At 41.3% G+C, this 21,676-nt stretch overlaps 1 protein-coding gene across 3 annotated transcripts; it reads right to left on the bottom strand.

Annotated features, from left to right (window-relative positions):
• Positions 1 to 1,876: 1,876 nt before the first annotated feature.
• On the bottom strand, positions 1,877 to 20,912 carry PRKRA (protein activator of interferon induced protein kinase EIF2AK2). 3 transcript variants are annotated; one of them, XM_059394243.1, is made up of 8 exons: positions 20,671 to 20,912; positions 19,948 to 20,117; positions 16,767 to 16,848; positions 14,555 to 14,633; positions 13,393 to 13,510; positions 11,695 to 11,789; positions 5,677 to 5,851; positions 1,877 to 2,550 (listed from the first exon to the last, which is right to left on the bottom strand). In XM_059394243.1, exons 1-8 carry the CDS (start codon positions 20,733 to 20,735, stop codon positions 2,393 to 2,395), a joined length of 942 nt encoding a protein of 313 aa, XP_059250226.1. In that variant the 5' UTR covers positions 20,736 to 20,912; the 3' UTR covers positions 1,877 to 2,392. The 3 variants fall into 3 exon arrangements, with proteins under 3 accessions (XP_059250226.1, XP_059250227.1, XP_059250228.1); XM_059394244.1 differs by lacking the exon at positions 20,671 to 20,912 and having other exon boundaries at positions 16,718 to 16,848; positions 19,948 to 20,036; XM_059394245.1 differs by lacking the exons at positions 19,948 to 20,117; positions 20,671 to 20,912 and adding an exon at positions 15,560 to 15,669 and having other exon boundaries at positions 16,767 to 16,851.
• Between the last annotated feature and the right edge of the window lie 764 nt (positions 20,913 to 21,676).

Below are 21,676 nucleotides of genomic sequence, written 5' to 3' on the forward strand. Positions count from 1 at the left end.
CTGATACAAGTGTTCTAGGTTGGGTTCCCTGGAAAGTAGACTCTAGGATAGAGATTGGTGGGTAAGCCCTTTATCAGGGAGTGCTCTTGGGATTGCCACAGGTGGAAGGAAAGGAAGCTCCCCTGGGCAGAGGGAGAACATGGGCTATGACAAAAATCTCAAGAAGGCCTCAGCTGACCCTGTAGGAATGGGACTTCTGAAGCTGGATGGCCTTTTAGATTGTCCGCAAAGGGGCAAGGGACCGTTCTTTGAATGCAGGCTGCTGGGAAGGGAGTGTGACGCTGAGTGGGGGGATTCTCTGAATTAGAGACCTGACAGCTGGGGATGGTCTGCCAGCAAGCAGCACTCCCAGAGCAGGGGAAACAAGCCAAACACTGGGGGGTAGGCTGCGTGGTGGCTCTAGGCACTCCCTGAGAGCGGGAGACGGATATTTCTCGTAACGTAATGTCGGTTAACACCGTATCCCAGAAACCTGTTATAACATGGGCACATTTGTGTTCACAATTTATTGAATTCATATTATCATCATATTGGGCTGTTGTGATCTCTATCATTTATTCATCACTTGATGCCTATTGCAGGTTAGAACTGATGCCACAAGGAGGATAGTGGTCAAGTTGCCTGTTCAAAGCCTATTTGGAAAATTTACCTAATGTGGTTAAACAGGTAAAACCGATTTGATAGGTTAAGAGCCTTAAAAAAGGGGGGAGCAAAATGCCATTAAAGATCACCTGCTGCTGTAGCTAACGCCCTAGAAAGTTCCTACAAAGGGGACATTTGAACAGTATCTTTAAAAATGCATGTTTCCTCCAGATCCGGAAGCAGGGAATACCCAGGCAGTAGGCAGGGTAGGACTTCTGGGTGCCCTAGATGGATATATTCACTTCATCAGTACTGTTGAGAACTGAATTATATTGTCCTTTGCCCCACTTGGATCTCTTCTGCTTCCAGTGCCTTATGAAATCTTCCCGATGATGGGGAAGTCAGCATTTTAATGTGCAGAAGTCTGCATCTCTAGAGTTCATTGTGCCCTTTCTCTAGTCCAGAGCATTCATGAAAACCTAAGATCAGTCCAATAACGTACGACCCTGTTTATGCCTAATGTTTCCAGTCTGTGTAGTCCTTAACCTCCTCAAAAATAATACCCTAAATTCCGTGTTTAATTGACATATATAGTTGATAATGTGAAACTAAGTGCTTTTTAGAGTTTTAGATAAGTAATGTCCATTAGTTTTCCTTTATGATGTCGTATTCTTAAAGGATTCTACTCTGGTATGAAAAATACTGGTCATAGAATTCTGCTGGATTAACACTTGAGATAGTCAAAACCTGCCTTTATCAATTCGGAGCTCTCTTGCTCTCTGCAGCTTTCCGATTTCTGAAAACAGGCCTGAGACTTCCACTGAATCCACAAGAGTAGTACTATCCGCGGGAGCTGGCGGAGGGACCACTGATAATCGATGGAAACAGAAAAGGCAAAATTAAACTTTGCACCTGAGGCTGATCTCCTAACCTTTCACTCACTCACTGCTTTGTTGGAAACATTCTTGTAACTGAATTAAGTGCACTGGGAAGTTTTGTTTTTGTGATTTACTAATGCTTTTTCAACCACCAACTCCTGTAAAAGGTTGTTAAAGAAAAAGATGATGTTACATTTGCTTGGAGAAAGAACATGGAACATCTATCATCCCATAGATATTTGTAAGTTTTTGCTTAGGCCATGGGTGTTTTATCAACTTGGACTTTCAGAAGGATACTAGAGATAGGTAAGTAACAGAGTATCCGCATCGTGTCACTGCCAAGAATGGCTACAGAGAAGGGTCGGTAGATCGGTAACAGTGGGTTGGTACCACTTTCACAAAACGAGCAGAACCCATTACAACAACAGCTCTTTATTACACGGATTCAAATACACAGCAGACCAATCATGTTCCCTGAAATTCAACAGTGACATTCAATGGACGTCTGTCAGCGCATTCCTCCAAACTCTAAGGGGCTTCCCTCAAATTCCCTGTACATAGCCTTTTGCAAAGAAGAGGTTAAGCACCAGTAAGAACGACTGTTGCTAGCAGTAGTTTTGTTTCTTTGCTGTCTTCGTCATCCTCATCGTCAACAACATGCACTTTCTTCCCTGTGTGGACGGGGCATTGTAACATGGGTGCTACACTCTGCCTACGGTACAAAGTTTATAAATACAATATACCAGTACAAAGTTGAAGCCATTAAAAAGAGTTTAAGAACTACGAGGAGGTCGTTAATTCTGGAGTGTTGATGGAATCTAGGTAGAGATTTAGAAACAACACACAACTCAAATGTAGTAAACATTTTACTTGGTGAGGGGCGCAGGGGGAGTTCTTCTGTGCTACTGAGGGCTCCAGGAGTTGCTTCAGGCTCACTTTCTTTCTGCTATTATCTTTAAATACTGTAGGGCATTGTGAGCTGCATCGCTCTGCGCGTTGCCACAGGAGATCCCAGAGCCATGACAGACCGTGATGGGGCTGGTGGAGAGTTCGGCGAGACACTGATACTGTCCGTTGGCACTCAGTTCTTCTGCAATGACACATTCGAACATGACTGTCAATGTCAAGTGTACAGAAAGCCCATCCTTTATGAAAACAAGTCTTTACTACAGTCTAAATCTATACCACTCCGCTTCCTCCTCAGCTTTATCATTCTTCTCCAAACAGGAAACCAAAATGAGACAGCTCAACCCTAGCAGTTCTCAAACACAGCTGGGCTCCGTAATCACCTGAGGGAGCTTCAAAGGCGAGCAGGTGCTTTGGCCTCACTCCAGCTTGCTCAGTCAGAAACACGGGGTTGGGGGAGGAGGTGCCAGAGTCTTGCATTTTCTTTTTAAAGCTCCTAAGGCCATTCTAATGTGGCTAGCTGAGCAGTGTTTGCAAACTGAACTGAACCATATCCAACTTTTTTTTAGAGGGGAAAAACCCACTGGCTAGAGCACTAGAGAGATTGTGTTTTTCACTATGAAATCTAGGGTTATTTTCAGGAGACCTCTGAACCAAGAAATAAATGACTCAGGGCAAGACCTCTCTTTTGCCTTCTGTGTTCTTTCCTTCTACATCTGTGCCGACAGTCTCACTGCATGCTGTGTATGTGGGTTAGGGTGTTTCAAAAACAATACCTAAACTCAGGAAACAAATGTTCTTCTCCTCAAATGATGAATTACTGTCTCTAAGGATGGCTAGATGACACAGGGGAAACAGAAACAGGTAAGTTATAATTTTTTTAAAAGTGGCCACAATTCAATGTTATCTCAGCCACAGCCACAGTCAATATAATGGGAAACATTCAGATACAGTGGAGGTGTTTTAATGTGTGAAGAGGCTTTCTAGTTCTGGCACTGAGCTTTTATTTCTTTTTATTATTAATTAATTAGTTAATTTTTAAAGATTTTACTTATTTACTTGACAGAGACACAGTGAGAGAGGGAGAAGCAGGCTTCCTACCAAGCTGGGAGCCTGATGTGGGACTTGATCCCCGGACTCTGGGATCATGCCTGATCCGAAGGCAGATGCTCATTGAGTGAGCCACCCAGGAACCCTTTTTGTCCTTTTAAACTGAAGTAAAATTCATGTAACATACTATTAACCATGTTAAAGTAACTATGCAGTAATATTTAGTACATTCACAGTGTTGGGCAATTGCCATCTCTAACTACTAACAAAACATTCTCATCATTTTACTTTCCCACGAAGAAATATCATACACTTTGAGAAGTTGCTCCCTACCTCCCCTCCCCCCAAATCCCCTGACAACCACCAATCTATGTAGTAAGCTATCCTGGATATTTCATTTAAATGGTATCATATAATGTGACCCTTTTGTGTCTCACTTTTCACTTAGTAGGTTTTTGAGGTTAATCCATGTGGTAGCATGTCTCAGAACTTCATTTCTTTTCATGGCTGAATATTTAATTGCACATGTATACCACAACTGATTTGTCCATTCATCTGCAGATAGACATTTGGGCTATTTCCATCTCTTGGCTAGTGTGAATAGTACTACTGTGAGCAGGTGTGTACAGGTGTTTGACTACCAGCTTACAATTCTTCTGGGTATATACCTGGCAGTAGAGTTGCTGGGTCACATGGTAACTCATCTGAAGAGCTGCAAACTTCTGTTTTCCACAGCAGCTGAACCATTTTATATTCCATGCAGTGTGGGAGGGCTACAATTTCACTACATCTTTGCCGACATTTGTTATCTTCTACTTTCTTCATCACAGTCATTGCAGTGGGGACGAACTAGTACCTCATTGTGGTTTTGATCTGCATTTCCCTATGCAGATGACTAAGGATAGTGAGCATCTGTCTGTGTGCCTGTTGGCCATTTGTGTATATTTTTTGGAGGATGTCTAGGTTCTTTTGTGGGTAACTGCATAGAAGTTAGCTAAATTAGTGAACTGTGCTGTTTAGACTGCTGTTCTATATTTAGAAGAACCACTTAGTTCTTAAAATTGGTATGATGCATTTCAAAGGCATCATTAATTCATAACCTCAAAAGCCATCTCAACTTTTTTCTTTTCCCAGATTCTACCATCCATAGTCCTATTCTTGACCTAGCTTATTCATCTCTGTGTCTAAAACACCTAAAACAGTGTGGGTAACTTAATAAATATTTACTGAATGAATGGTCTCCCATCAGCCACCTCTTCTGACCACGTGCGTCTGTACTAAACTCCCACTTTCCACATCTTTCTTAGTATATATTAAGACATTACACTTTATCTATCACATTCAATCCCAAAGTAGCAGAGAAAATTAAAAATTCTTTAAGCAACTAAACACCAGAGCTGGCAGCTCCTTCAAGCTGGGTCCTCACAGCCCACAAGGATAGAACAAGAGATATCAAATTCTCCACAAATTACACTGATGTCATCAGTTAAAATCAAGACACCAAACACACGTGTGCCAGCTTTATAAAGTAAATTAAAATCCAATGTGACTTGTTTTCTAATCTATCCACAACTGTCTACCTCAATGATTAAGGGTGAGGACATACAAAAGTGGATTGCTGGGATGGAAGAAAGCTATAAAGTGTTTGTGCCCACTGATCTCCTTGAATTGGCCAACAGTGACAAAGTGGAGAGAAGGGGTCTGGCCCCCACCAACTTAGTGCTTGTTCTAGAAATGTGGCTGGTTTTTATTCGTCAAGCTCTCCATCAGAGCTAGTTTAATGGACGCTGGATCTGCAGGGGCTCTTCCCCTGATCGGATTCTACCGCTAACCAGCTACGTCATCTCAGGCAAGTTTCTGAACCTCTCTGTGCCTTCCTTTCTCTCCTCATATATAAGGATAATCCACCTACTTCACAGATTAGTTTGAGAATTTAATGAGCTGAAATATGTAATATCCTCAAAACTGGGCCTGGGCTATAGTAAAACTATAACTATTACCTACTGTTCTCTATTATAACATCTATAGAGATGTTAGCTATTATTATTATTTATAAGAATGGGACATACCAGTGATGAATAGAACTCTGCTAATTTTATATGTTTAAACATATGTGTATGAAAGATGTGTATATATATATAATATATATGTGAGCCATTTCAGTATCCCTGGTCAATGAAATAAATTGTAATACAGGCTTTGTTTCTGAAATACATTTTAAAAACAGATTTTGAGGTAAGCCAAAGAAAAAAAATCCTACCTATATCCAAATATGTTATATTAAAACCTTGTTCCTTGGCGATTTCACTAAGCAGCTGGATGTAATCTGTATTTGGAATACTGAGAAGGCTCCTTTTCAGTAAGTTGATCTTTTCACCAGGAGAATTCCTCAACGAATGCCAAGTACATCCTAAAGAATGGCCTACTACGTTTGTCTGAAAAACAGAGAAGAAGATTAAAACTCGTAAATCAGACTGACTTCTAACACTATGATATAATTACAAGTATTTATTAGACATTCATATTTAATACCTTATAAAGCATGTTTAAATGAATACTATCTGGTTAACTTTCCCATTTTAAATGAGATAACACCAATAAGCACACACTTAACAAACACTACGACGTCAGAGAAAAAAGCACATGCAATAATACACTGGGAGTTTTTAAAAATACTTTCGTATGGGACAAAGGGCTCTCAGTTAAATTTCCTGAGGCCACATTAAGATGTATAAAATATTTTTTAAAAGATGTAGAAGATATTTAAGAGCAGTATAAACCAAACTGTTAATAACTGAATCTGCCTAATAGCAATTTACAAATTAAAATATAAAATAATTTTATCATTATGATTTCTTGTATTGAATACCAACCAATCACTCTGACAGCTGGGAAGCAGAAAACTGTAGAAAAGGTGCATTGTACAAGTTAGGTTTGAGAAGGACAAGTCTTTCAAATGAATGGCAGGAGATCATAACGTGCTTACCAGCCTTTTCCCAGAACCCAATAGAACGTTCTCCTCTTCCTCTTTTCCTTATTGTCCCCTATATCCTTCCCTTTGCACCTCTGTTCTTAGAATGCTTTACATTTCCATGTTAGCTTATTTTTCTCAAATTGCCTTCATATATTATGCCAAAAAATCTCACAAAACAAACAAACAAAAACTACTGCCCTCTGAAGTTGGGCAACCTATCCATAGTCTTATTAATGAGCTTGGCAAAGATTAAGGGATTTTCAAAAAAATAGATAACAAGAATGGCCAGTATATAGAATTAATAATCTGCAAAATTTGCTAAGCAGAATTTCATTTTCCTTGGTTGGAACTTTAATTTTTTTTTATATAAAATTTTAATTCATTGATAGAGTAATTTCATTTAGAACACGTATATAATGAAGAATAGTCTCTTTCCTTACCACTCCTTCCTGAAGACATGTTTCACTCCCAAAAGGTACTTACTGTTAAAACTATTTCTTCAATAATCTTCTATAATTCTAAATTCAAGCGCACATAATCTTTTTATTTTATTTTTTACTTCTTTCTTCCTCCCTCTCTCTCTCTCTCTCTTCTTTGTAGATCCACACCCAACATGGGACTTGAACTCAGGACCTTGAGATCAAGAGTCATATGCCCTGGCAGAGCCAGCCAGGCATCCCCATAATCTTCTTTTAAACAAAAATGATAGCTTACTCTTCTATATCTTATTTTTCTCATATCAGTGTACATCTAGGCACTATATTTCACCAGTTTTCAATTATGGCGTTTGGGTTATTTCTGATTTCCTTTTACTAACAATGTTACAATAAAACTTTTGCACTTGGATGACTTTATCTGTAGAATAATTTCTAGAAGTAGAATTGAGTCAAAGAACAGGTATGCTTTTAATTTTGATAAATACTTCTGGACTGATTTCTAAACCAACTTATACTACCATCAACAGTCTTGGCGGGTGCTTGTTTTCTGATACCCTTGCCCACACCTAGGACTATCTTTGTAGGTTTCATCAGTCTAAAAGGTGGAAATAGTTATCTCTTTAATTTCCATGAGTGAAGCTGATCATTTTTTTACCCATTTGTATCCTACAGGGTTATCTTTTTTATTGATGTGTAAGAGCTTTTTATGTGGTACTGAAAATAGTCCAATTACAGACCTGTGTTAAAAGTAATTTGTTCTTGGGGTGCCTGGGTGGCTCAGTGGGTTAAAGCCTCTGCCTTCGGCTCAGGTCATGATCCCGGGGTCCCGGGATCGAGCCCCACATCAGGCTCTCTGCTCAGCAGGGAGCCTGCTTCCCTTCCTCTCTCTCTGCCTGCCTCTCTGTCTACTTATGATCTCTGTCTGTCAAATAAATAATAAATAAAATCTTTTTAAAAATTTTTAAAAATTAATTTGTTCTTATTCTTGGTTTTATTTACAAATTTTTAAGCTTTTTTGCAGTGTAATAGATTTTATGGGGTCAAATTTATCAGTTTTTTACTACTTTACATCTTCCAGGTTTTAGGTTCTATTACAAAGATCTCCTCTATGCTAAGAATTTTAAAAAGCAAAGCTCTTCTGTGTTTTCTCAAACTTGGTTTCAATTCTTAGGTTCAAATTTTTGATCCATCTAAAATTTGTTTTGATATAAGGAGTAAGGCAGCAGCCTAAATACGCCACACTCACACCCCCCCGCCCCCGCACACATCCTCCCCTCCACCCCCCACTGCAAATGTGACTGTAAGTTATTTCTACATCATTTATTGACTCATCCATCCTTTTGCCCACATATCTGAAGTCTCACTATTGTCATATACTCTACTCCTATGTGGATTATTGTCTGCACCTTGATTCTCTATTCTGTCCTCCATCCCTGTACCATACACGTTTCAGCACTAGAGATTCATAGTGTGTTTCATTCTCTGGTAGGTAGAGTCCCACTCTACCTTTTCAGTTTTCTTGGCTATTCTTGAGAGTTTATTTCTCTGGATAAACTTGGTAAAGCTGTATTGTGATCCAAGATGAATTCTGGTAGATTTAGAGTGAGACTACATTGCCTTTTTATATATTTTACAATATTGAGTCTTCCTACTGGAAATAGGTAGCTTTACATAAATTCAATTTCTGTTAATCCCTCAGTAGAGTTTGGAAGTCTTTTTCACATGGGTCTGCACATTTTAAGTTTATTCTCCAGCACATTATCCTCTTTCCTATTATTGAAATCTTTTTCATTCCAACTTTTAATATTTATAAATAGGAAAACTACTGATTTTTTTCCCCTAGTATACTTTTTAAGGACAGATTTCTCTTTTGCTTTAAAATGATCAATGTTATCAATCTTCATAAATTTTGTTAATAAAACACATACCACAAAAAGTCAAAAAGTACAGAATTATAAAAGCAACACTCCTGAACTCATTTCATCCCTACCTTCAGCCCCCTTTCCAGAAGCAATTTTTAACACTCTTCTTTAATTATTCTAGTGGTTACCTTCATAATCCTAAATATGAAAAAGCTATTGGTTTTATACATTAATTTTATGATCAATCACCTTGATGAATTCTCTTATTCTAGAAATTTTTCTTTTACAGGGCTTTACAGGGACACAATCATATTATTTGTAGTTAATGATCATGTTTATCTCTTCTTTTTAAATATTCAACCTCATTGTTTTTATCTAATTACATTGATTGGTACTTCTAGAACAAGATTTTTAAAATGGCATTCATGGATATCCGTGTCTTTTTTTCTGAAATTAATGTAAACATGTAACTGTGATTTTGATTTTTTTTTGAGGTATCTTTTGAGTCACAATAGGGATATGTTTTTAAATTTTTATTTAAATCCAATTCAGTTAATTGTATTATTAGTTTCAAGGGTAGAATTTAGTGATTCATCAGCTGTATAGAACTCCCAGTGCTCATACCATGTGCCCTCTTTAATGCTCATCGCCCAGTTACCCCATCCCCTCACCCATGTCCCCTCCAGTAACCCTGTGTCCTAGAATTAAGTATCTAGACACAGATACTTGGTTTGCCTTCCTCTCTATTTTCTTTTTTTAGAAGATTTTATTTGTTTGTTTGTTTGTCAGAGGGAGACCGCGTCCAGGCGTGTGCATGAGTAGAGGGAGCGGCAGGCAGAGGGAGCAGCAGGCAGAAGCAGCATGCTCTATGCTGAGCTAGGAGCCAGATTGGGTACTCAATCCCAGGACCCCAGGATCATATCTGAGGTGAAGGCAGATACTTAACGGACTGAACTACCCAGGTGTCCCTCCTCTCTACTTTCATCTGATTTTACTTTTCCTCCCCTTCCCCTATGTTCATCTGTTCTAATTCTCAAAACAATAGGGATATTTTTAAAAGAGTTTATCAATGATTGCTAAATATCTTTTTGGCATCCATTGACTTGTTTTTCTCCTTTGACCCATTAAGGTGATTAATTATTGTAACAGATTTATAGGACCCAGCCTTGCATTCCTGAAATGCAAAAGAAATATCCTTGTGTTCCTGAAAGAATAATATACCAGAAAAAAGTTGGGCAACTTTTTTCTGGTATATTATTCTTTTACTGTTCTACTGGATATTTTACTAAGGTGTTTCACTATAAGGGAGCTTAATCCATAATTTTTTCCATTGGGATTTGCTACTGTCAGGTTTTGGTGTTAGTGTTATGTTAGTTTTGAAAAACAAATTTAAAAGCTTCCCCTCTGTATATATGTATTGCCTGGAAGAGTTTAAATAGCATTGGAAATTATTTCTTCCTTGAATATTTAACAGAATTCACATATAAAACCACTTATAAACTTATCTGGGCTTTGTGATTTCAGTGTCCTTTCTGATCCAATTTTAAAACAAGTGAATGCACTCTTTAATGTTTTTCTATTAAGAATGTAAAACCAAAAATTTTTTTACTTTGTGTACGGTCTTCGATTTTTTTCCCTACAGGATGAGCCCTTATTTTGTTCTCATCATCTAGGGCACTACTATAGTCCTCACTTCTCATGTCCCACCTAATAAATCCTCAGATAATGTACCATGAGATGGAGAATATCATAATCTCAAACAATATGTCACTGGTAACTCAATCTCTTACACTCTGTATTTGTTTGCCCAGCTGCCTACTCCATATCTTTACTTAATTCTCTAAACACTTCAGATTGAATATATCCTACTCGCTATAGGTATGAACTCATTGCAGATATTAACTCAGAATCTTCTCTCCCTCATGTCCCACTCGTCTTCTGTGCTCCCCACACTACTGAATGGTACCACCATCTACTCGGTTGTCCATCCAGCTTACTTTCTCCTTTCCCCTTAGTCCCAATCAACTGCCATGCCCTCCTCACTCCAGTTTTCTAAATAATTTTTAAACTAACCATGTCAACTGCCACTAGCTTAGTCCAGGCCACCAACATGTCTCATCCATTTTTTGTAAAACATTCTACAGGTCTCTGAGTCTAAGACTCATTCACTCACCATAGTGCAGCCAGTGATTCCCCTTCTAATCCTGTCCTTCCCAGCTTAAAATTCTTAAATTTTAAGAAAGAATTTATCAGTGATTGCCAAATATCATTTTTACTCCACCCTCAGGATAAAGTTCAATCTCTTGACTATAGTAGTCCCTTCCAGATTTAATCCCAAAGAGGCCTTCTGGCCTCATTTTTGAGACACCCTCCTCCAACTCTATGCTCTAGCCAAACCAAACTACTTGGGATTCTCAGATGACATAAAGTATTTTACTCCTGGTCTGTGTAGGTGCTCTTTTTTCTCTTTGGAATTCTTTCCTACTGTTCTCATCCTGTAGGTCTTGACTTAGATATTACCTCCTCCAAGAAGTCCTCCTAAAATCCCCAGTCTTGGCTGGATCCTTCTAGGTTGCCAAGCCCTCTCTGTAAGGACTAGTCCATCAGGTTATTTTCTCTTTTAGTGGGCTACAAACTCCCGAGTGGCTGAGACTGTCTTATTCAGATGCACAGAAGCTGGCACAAAGTTCGGCACACAGTACGAGCTCACTAAATGTCTGCTGAGTGGATAAATGAATGAATGCATTGTCAATGGGAAGACAAAATGGCAATATTGGCTTATCATCTTTTGATCCCATCATGTGATTTTTAAACTTGACTCCCAAGTGCTCTTAACTGGTCACCCTTGTGACAGCTAAAATTGGGGTCGTGTACATCTGAACAGTGAAGAGATTTTTAAGAATTATGACTCTCAAGTGTCTCTACAACAAGGAATCTAGGCAAGTTTCCTACAGCAAGAGATGCTTAATCGTATTGTCATCACCGGCATCTTGATCATTACTTACTAAAGAAATGTGGTTCTCTGGAGAAATATTACTGAATTTGGCAAGAAATTTCTCAGCAGCGTTTCTCTTGGCTTGCTTTTTTGATGCCCCCTTTCCTAAATAAAAAAAGAAATGGTAGGTTTAGAAAAGAAATTAGTGTCCATAAAGTATTATTTTTTTGATCAGAGAACTATACTATTCTTTTGCTGACATCTTTGCTTATTGTGCTTCATACAACTATTAGTTCTTTTTTAAAAAAGATTTATTTAGTTTAGAGAAAAAGTGAATGCACACGAGTGTGGGGGGTGGGGGGAGAGGGGCGGGAGAGAGGGAGGGAGAGTCCAGACTCCGTGCTGAGAGAGGAGACCCATACAGGGCTCAATCTTACAACTCTGATATCACGACCTGAGCCAACACCCAGAGTCGGGTGCTTAACCAACTGTGCCACCCAGGCGCCCCGATACAACTATCAATTCTTACATTTCTGAAGGCATTTCTTTGACATTTTTTCTTTAATAGTTACACTTTCTGTTTTTAACAGGTATATTTCCCTATGGCCTAGCTTTAATGAATCATACTTGGTTTAATTCTGACCAAGTATTCAAATTTATCAAGGTACACCTGAATTATAGCTCTTATCTCTTAAGGTTACTTCTGACTTACCATCTTCTACAAACTGACAAACATGTGGAATTTTTCTTTAACATGAATAAGAAGGGCACAGGAGATACTGCAGTTGAAAGATACCATAAGTAGCATCTCCTGTCATGCTTTTTGTTTTACAGATTTAAAAACTGAGGCCTAGAGAGATTAAGTAATTTGCCAACTCTCGCAAATCAAGGTGCATCAAGAAAGGACACAAGGTGGGGTGCCTGGGTAGCTCGGTGGTTTAAGCATCTACCTGCATTGACTCAGGTCATGATTCCCAGGATCCTGGGTTGGAGATCCATGTCGGGCTCCTTGATCAGTTGGGGAGCCTGATTCTCCCTCACCCTCTACCCCTCCCCAACCACTGTGCATGCTCTCTCAAATAAATAAATAAAATCTTTTAAAAAAAAGAATGGAAGTTGGGGTTCCCACTTGCAGTCCAATGCTTTTTGCATTGGGCAAACGGTTGTTCATTACTTGAAACAGATACCTAGCCAATTCCATTTCATGCCATTTTAAGAATGATAGAAACACGGTGAGACGTTACAATAGGGACCCTCACTTAGTACTCTATTAAGTGACTTTCCCCCCATTATTTCTGGCCCTTATAACAAGGAAGTTGCTATCATTCAAAGGGATAATTTCTACTTTATTTTTAGCTCACGCTATTTTTTTGCCATCTAGCCTCTTATTAATCATCTTATTTTCAAATGTGATCGTCTTCTAGTCCTCCAATTTTCTCAAACAGCTGTTGAAACTTCCAAGAGATTTACATTGCTTTTTTCTAAAATGATTCTAACACATCAACACAAAGTATGTAAAGTCAATTATTTCCATAAATGAGCTTCTCCAGGATTTTTAAAAATATCATATTAAGAAGCATAAGTATTCTTAAGCCAAATATTTATACTTAAATTCAACTGCAGAAAGAGACAGTGGAATAGGAGTATATCAATTTTTCCCCCCACAGAAATATTTCAAAGAAAATCACAACAGAACTTTCTATGGTCATTCATCATCTGAAAATATTTCAAACGTCTTCAGTTGTATAAGAGTAAAAGAAATACCTACCAGTTTCCATAAACGACTCTAGCCTACAAATTGTGGTATATTCTCTCTTATGCGCAGGTCCTCCCTCTTGGGAAAGGGTATATTCAGGAAGTCTCCAGCCATGATGAATAGCCAACTCCTAGAAAATCGAGATGAGGCTGTAGTAGTAATTTTTACTATGCAATGGCTTAATCACATACATGATACTTTCATGATTTTGATCCCATCTCTTTTTATATGTTTGAAAAGAATAATGATATTCTGCAATGGAAAAACGGGGGAAGACTTTATACACCTCATAAATATTCCTGCATTTTATATCTTGCAAGCCCACAATACCACAACTGAAGCAGTTTGCTGCTAGGATAGGAATGGTGTTCCCCTATTAAGCCATAGCAAGCAAATATCAAAGAGCTCAAAGAGAAAGAGAAGCTACTATGGCCCTCCTGGGGAACATCTACACAGGTCTCACTGTCAGCAGTTCCAATGCCTCTCCCTCCTAGTTACAGACTTCCTCCCCACAGCTGGCTAACTACCGCACTGGAACAAGAGCAGATGTGCAAAGGCAGCAAACAAACAGACTTGGACAGAGCTGAGGAAAGAGCAGGCGAAGAAAACTAAAGAAAAAGACAGCAAGAAAGGGACCAAAAGATGGCTGGATAACGGGGAGGGGAGCTGTCCAACAGAGCACATGGATAAATCTGCAAGAAGGATATTCTGCGTGCAGAAATTCAAAGCTGAATATTTTTTTTTTTTTTTTTTTGGTAGAATAAGCAAATAGACTACTTCCCCTCTCTTGAGGTAGGTTGCCAGATCTGGATTCTTTATAAAATCTTCTGTATTAACAGAAGTAGAAAAAGGTTTGTGACAACAGTGGCATGAAATATGCTTAGAGTATAAAACACTCTACCCATGTGCACTGGGGTCCTGTTGATCTCAAATGAGAATTCCACAAAACAAAGGCAGATACTGTATATGGAAGAAAATCCAAAATATAAATAAATAGGAAAATAATTGCAAGTAAGTGCTGTAATATCTAGTGATCATAACTGGAAAAACAAAATATTATACCATCTTATCTTTGAAAGATTTATTCCTTGTTTCAGCCCTTGTCATATGATCAATTTATGACATCTTTCTTCAATAGACAAAGTGTTATGTAAGGAAAAACCCTCTGACTTACCTGTAATGAACCAATAGGGTTAAGCTGATTCTTTGGTTGCTTAGAAGGGTCAGGCATTAAGGGGTCAGGAACTGCAAAGCTGAACATTTTTTTTTTAATGTTATAAAACAAAATAATTTCCCCCAAACTATTAAGTAAATGACAAGCATTTCTTATTTCATCCTCCATGCCCCTGCTGTTCTCCATGGGATGCCCTTCTCTCCTACCTCATCTATGAGCATGTGATCTATCCACTAACCAAGGTATATCTCAAATGCCACTTCCTCTAAGAAACCTATATTATTATGAAACATAATGGAGCATAATTTCTCTCTCCTTTGAACCATTATTAAGGTTTAGGTTGACCCTTTCTTAGGCAAATTATTTTACCATAAATTCTACACTCTTACAAATACATATAATTTGTCCATCCCTCACCACGTTGCTCCTGTGTTCAGATGTGAAATCCCTGATGGCAGAGCCTATGTACTACTTACCTCCATAAGCCTCACAGGACTGTGCATATAGTAGGTGCTCAATAAAAATGTTTAAATAAACCATAGTACTGTCCCAGCTACACAAAAAGGGAAAGACTAGTGATCGGACAGGAAATTTAGCCTGGTATTGTGCAAGATACAGATCATAATGCTGTTTCTCCACTAAAATAATTATGGGAGAAAAATCCATCTGATCTATCATCTGCTCCATGCTAGAACAACCCTCCTGAGATTGGTATGTACCCTGCATCAAGTAGATGGCCTACATGTACCTGGTTTTAGCACGTGGGGACTATGGTTGGGGAAAAAGAGAACAGTGTCTTCTAACTCGTTTGAAATTACTCATTATTTAGGCGATGAGTTTCTAGCCCCGAGTAAAGCTACATTCAAGGTTACTACCTCCCAGGTGACTGAGGAGTCACTTTTCTATGACAAAAGCGGTTTAGTTATTGCCACTTCATCAGGCTGCTTTTTCACTGCCAGAATCTCAAGCTTTACATAGGCTGATGAGACAGGAATAGTCACTTACTATGCTGCACGCCGAAGCTACCCAAATAATTGTGATGGAGAAGTGAGAAAGTCTCTGTATTAAATCAGGCCACTTTAGGCCTGATTACAGCTTAGTAATTCCCATCTTATCTGTCAAGAAGCACAAATATATAGTAAAGTTTGTTAGCCTTTTTTTGCTGACAAAGTGAAGTGTCCCTGTGCAGAAAGGACACTCCATATGTTCATTTCTACAGATATACTTAACACTTTGGGTTGACCTTTGGGCGGCACAGAAATAGCATGGTTATCACTGGCAAGGGGGAGAATCTGACACCTGCCATGTCGCTGGGCATATCTTCAAAGCCAGCATAAATCAGCTATAATGTATGACCCCAAAGACTCAAGCATTGTTTTGGGAGATCTAAAGCTTGTCAATGCTTCATTCCAAGCTACTCAAATGCTTTGGAAGGGCTTGGGAAGGGGAGAAGCACCGCATGAGAACCTAAGTACATGCTAGACCAAAAGTTTTGAAGCTAGAGGAAAACCCCTTCTCAATTCCCGTGGACCTCTGCTTTCAACGCTGAGCAGGCACCAGACTACACTCCAGGAATAACTGAGTGCATGAGAAGAGAAGAATTTAAAGGCTCAGGATGCTCCAGACTGTGTCCATTAGAAACCACAGGACCTCACTCTACGATACATGAGAAGCTCCAGGACCAATATTTTCCAAAAGCACCTAAAGTGACAACAAATTTATTTTGGAATAAAATATCATCAAGGGTTAACATTCCACTTAATGGCACTTAACATCTTCTTATATTTGGTATACATTCTATAATAAAAAGAAATCGCTTTGTCGCCTTCCAAATTAGAATCTTCTGAAGAGTACTTTCCACTGACCTTTTTGCACTTCACAACTTATTTTATGTAGTGTAGATATTATTACAGTCTTAACACAGTAAGATATCTTCCAGAAAAACTGGGGTTCTTTACTGTTGCAACCCACTGAGGGGAGAAAAAAAGCCTCATTCCTGAGAGCTTTCATTTAACACTTAATTGCTGGATTGAATTTCTTAAGGATAAAGTCATCTTTAACGGATGACCGACAGGTTTTCTCAAGGAAATAGAATTTTAGAGCGAATACTAACAACTGTTCACTTTGTTGCTTTTGTGAGCTTGTTCAAACTTATAATCTTACCTCAGCCATGATATTTTTGAGCTGCAGAATACAAAGAAATTTAGCTCACCAAATACTTGCATTGGCTTTCAAAATGTTTATGGCAGCCTCTGCAGCTCTATGTTTCGCCAGCTTCTTACTTGTACCTTCACCTGAATTAAGGTTAGGAAAAAAGAAATGTCTTTATATGCTGTGAAAGTGTGAGGCTTGCATAGACATTTGCATAATACAAAGCAAAGTCACTATGTGTTTCTATACATACATACATACACAAGGGTAATAAAAAAATATACTACGTATTGTAACAAGTCTCTACATGAAATTCATACATTAAAAACCTGTGATTTTAAGTTTTATGTATCTAATTCTATGTACACCTATATGCAAAAATTCTTGTGTACGGTTGTTTATTACAGACAATGGTAATAAAGTAGACCAGGTCACACTTTTTGAAAAAATGCAACTTAGTACTTTACTCTTCCTTATTCCTGGAGAGAGAGCAAACTCTTCTTTGGCAAGAAGTCTCCTTCAAGGGAGCCACTTATATCAACACTGTTTGACAGCAAAATGTGCACAATCTTATTTCAATAGTCCATCCTAAACTGAGTTTAACTTTGTTTGGCTAAGCAATCCTGGCTACATGTTGGGTACATTGGGAGAAGGCTTCTATAGGGAACGTGAGAGATTATGCCATGTGTCTTTCACACAATCTATATCCCTTACCTTCATAGCTAACAGGGTGTCGGGGACTGGGCCTGACTCATTACTGAAACTGCAGCCTAATTTCAGTAAGCCATCACACCTGTTAAATGGTAAATTGAATCTCTTGCCCTTCTGAGTTCAAGCTAGGTGCTGAGAACCTTTCATAAGTGGTACCAGAATACTGATGTCCATTTCTCTGGTGTGGAGGAAAGAAACAGGACATGGAATGAATTTCAACCGTGAACCTCAAATGTCAGAGGACACACAAACCATACATCTTTATCTACTAACCTAGGGACTTAAGAGATATCAGAGAGTGTGAGCCAGAATCCCAGCCCTTAAGGAGCACACAGCCCAGTGCAGGATTTTTTCTGTGAAGAGGCCTCTGAAATACAGTCGTAGGTGTTACAGCCAAAGCGCAGACTGGAGGGGGAACCACGCAAAAGGGGCAGCTCCCCTCCTCTTGGTAAGGATTCAGAAAGGTTACAGGAAGGAAGAGATAGTTGAACGAAGACATAAAAGACTAGTAAAAGCTAGTAAGGTGAAGAGAGCTGGGGCGAGGGGGTTAGGAAGAGCATTCAGGGTGGAGAAAAGAACACCTGCTGGGGCCTGGAGGTAATGGGGAGCATGGTGTTCTCAAGAGCTCAGAGCAGCTGGGGAGATAAGAGCTTAAGGAAACGGGTTTTGAGATAAAAGACCATAGGGCTGGGACAGTAGGAAGAGAGGTCAAAGAGCAGTCTTCTAAATTTGTGCTTCTCAAACTTGAATGTGCATAGGAATTGCCTGGGAATTCTGTTCAAATGTATACTCTGATCCCACAGGTCTAGCATGGGGTTTGATATTCCAGAGCATTTGCAGCAAGGCCCAGGTGATGGTAATGCTGCTGATGATCACATTTCAAGAAGCAAGGCCATTAAGTCATATTAAGAAATCTGTATTTAACCAGAGGGTGATGGGCCCACCTTTGAACGAATTTTAGGAGCAAGAAGCACACGAACAGATCTAAAGAGTCAGTGTCATATGAGAATGGACAGCCTGGGACTAGAAGCTGAGAGAGCAGCAGCAAGGTGACAGCTGTGGTCCACATGCGAGACAACAGCGGTCCAGACTGCAGCAGCGGGAAGCAGGGAGATGCCAGAGCTGCTTAAGAAGTAAGACTTGGTGGAAGAGTGGGCAAGAGGCAGATGGAGAGCGAGAGGGAGTCACGAAAATGAAACCCAACTTTCCACTGTGAGCAAATGGGTGACGGTGGCACCTTTAGTGAGTGAGGCAATGAAGGGAGAACAGTCTTAAGGGAAAAGAGATGGTCTCAGTCTCGGACAAGGTGAGACTGAGATGCCTTTGGGTCATCCAAGTGAAGAGGCATAGCAAGCACAGGTTGATAGACTGTTCCACAACCAGATCTGGGCTGAATGAAGACAGAAATTTCAGGATGTTCAGCCTTAGAGAGCACTTGATCCAATGGAGAGGCATAAACTTGCACAGAAAGACAGGGCAGTGGGAGGAGAGCAGGGGCCTAAGAGGAATGGTTGGTTGCCCTAGGTTGTTAATCCCTGGGCCCAAAAACACACTGAAGGGGAAAAGACTCTTTACTTAAATGTTCACTGAGTATTTAAAAATAGACCTGTTAAGGAGTAAGGCAACGATTCCATGGTTCATTATGAGGAAACTTCCAGCTAGCACCTACAATCCACCTGCCTCATATAAAGCCTCAAAATTAAAGTTGTTTCAAAGAAAATAGTGGAATCCAGATTTTCAGGGATCTAAACAAATGATGTCTTTAGATGAGGAAATGATGCAACTCCAGCCTTCCTGCTGAATTGTTTTCTTGGCATTCTTCAGAATTAAATGTAGTATTATTTTTTGCTTGCAACTAAATAGATACATAAGAAACAAAATGCCTGCATTTACAAATGGCAAATTTAGTTATCATTTGTTCAAGCTCACAAACCATAAGGGGAGTCTGAGCTCTGAAACTTCATTGTTATGTGTCTTTGGGCATGTTAACCTGTTTTCTCATATATAAAAAAGGAGATTACATCTTACTAAAACCTGTAAAGTGTTAGGAACTAGATGGTGCTAGGTGCTATGAAATATGGTATTTGAGCTGTCTTCCTCACTTGGATACACAAACAAGTGTGGCACAATGGGCCCCAAGTGCCAGATGAATCACCAAACAGGGGTGAGGCTCAGAAAATTCTGTGCACATGTCTCTTGGCATCTTCTATAATCTATGAAACTTGTCAGCACCTACTGATCCAGCTATGGTTGCTCCAAAAACCTTTCCTGTGTCTTCCTAATTCTTAAAGAACCCTAGGAGGATCCTAGGGCATGTTTCTGAGCTTTTCTTGGTATCTGGAGAAGAGAAAATTAGGGAGAGAATCAGATGGAGCTGGAAAGTCCCCATGACCTGAGATGAGAGGTCGCAGTTTCAAGAGCCTGCTCCTCACAGCCGTCCCTGGTAAAAAGGGCACTTTTCCGAACTGAAAAGCAATACCAAGTCTTGCCGGACAACCCACACGCGCATGGGGTTAACTGTGCATACAGACCTGTGCAGGTTATGTCACCAACGGTTACTCTGAAGGTGAAAGTGGGTACGTGTATTTGCACATCCGATCTTTCACATTCATAAACCGGGATGTTCTTGGTCTTCATGCCGTATTCGTGTAATACCTGAATTGGTGTTTTCCCTGGCTTAGCTGTTATCATCTTCCCCAAACTGCAAAAACCAGAAAAAGGTGCGCTTTGCATGCCAAAGCGGGTAGGGAAGCAGAAGCATACAGAAGCTAGCTCTGACTGCCACCAACACTGACGCGGGAGGCGCCGAATCTCCCCTGCCGTCAGCGCCAGAGATGGCGAATCGCACCAGTCTCCGGGCCCCGCTGCGGCGGGCAACCGGCAGGGTGAAAGAGGGCTTTGGGGCGATAACTTGAAAGCGGGTGGGAGAAAGTCCCCGAAGTCTCGGGCGCTGCAATCTCTCAGGACCAAACCCACAGAACCGGTCTCCCGGGTGGCGGCGGCGCGCCATCTCCGCCCACCCCGCGCGCAGCCTGGGGCCGCAAGAGGGGCGGGGCCAGGCCGCAGACCCCAGCCCGCGCGCGGCCGGGAGGGCGGAGCCGAGCGCCCCCGGGTCCGCCCGCAGCCGCTGGGGCGAGGGCGACGGGAAGGGGCTTTACCCAGAATGCCGCTGGAAAGCGGGCTCCTCCGCCCCGCCTCTCGCGCCCACCACTCCCGGCCCTGCCCGGCTCGGCCCCTACTATTCGGGCGCTGACCTGAAGGTCCCGCTGTCCTCGCGCTCCAGCGGCGGGGCCGCGGCGCGATGCCTGCTCTGGGACATAGCGAGAAGGGACGGCTTGGCGGCAGACGGAAGAGCGGTGCGGAGCGATGTCCTCGCTCCCCGGGTCAGCCGGTCCCCGAGAGGAGCGCTCCAGCGCCGCCGCCGCCGCCTCCTGGACTCCCCCTTTCCTCCCGGCTTGCGTCCCTCTTGCGAGGGGGACGGGCGGGGGCGGAGTTTGGGTGCAGCAGTGCCGGCCACGCCCCCTCGCTGCCCGGGCTGCGGGCCGACTCCAAGCTGAGCCCCGCCTACCGGCTCTCCAGTCTCCTGGGCGCCCGGCCCCGCCCCCTCCCCTCTAGACTCCGCCCCTCTCCCCCGGCCCGGCTCCTCCGGCTCCCGCGGGTTCCCAGATTCCGTCCGGCGGATTCCAAGCGCTTACCCGCCTACCACCGCCTAGGTGTGGCCGCAAGTTTATGGCCTCGGTAAATGGAGGCGGTTTCCGTCCGGGAGAGGCGGCTAAAATTTTCGGAGGCAAGCCTCACGGTGGGCGAGGCCTGAGGCTCAGCTTCTTTTTCGGAGCTGGGGCTGAGGGAGGCTAGGGATCAGGGCTGCGTCACTTTAAGCGAAAGATTTCAGGATTCTAAATGCAAAATTGCTACGGAAAGTCCCTGGACCTGGCCCCGAAGCTTGGGACTTGCGGTATATCCGCCCTGGGGGACTGCAGTGGGCTCTGCCGGTCTGAGTCCTGCCTTGAGGAGCTCGCAAGGATGTCCGGGGACTCCCCACCCCACGCCCAACTCCTTTCCGTCCGGGTGGTTTCCATTGTCTCTAGGCTTTCGTCGCGGCTGGACGCTGGGCAAGCAATGCCCGTTAGGTGTGAATGAAGGCTTTTCGGTAGGCTCCAATAAAATGCTGTTTCTCTACACCTGTGTGGTTAGTCGTAATTGCGTTTGCCTGGGATGCACCACCTTAGGTGGGGATCGGATAGCGACGGTAGATGATGA

Source organism: Mustela nigripes, chromosome 3 (genome assembly GCF_022355385.1).
Source record: "Mustela nigripes isolate SB6536 chromosome 3, MUSNIG.SB6536, whole genome shotgun sequence".
Taxonomy (NCBI): domain Eukaryota; kingdom Metazoa; phylum Chordata; class Mammalia; order Carnivora; family Mustelidae; genus Mustela; species Mustela nigripes.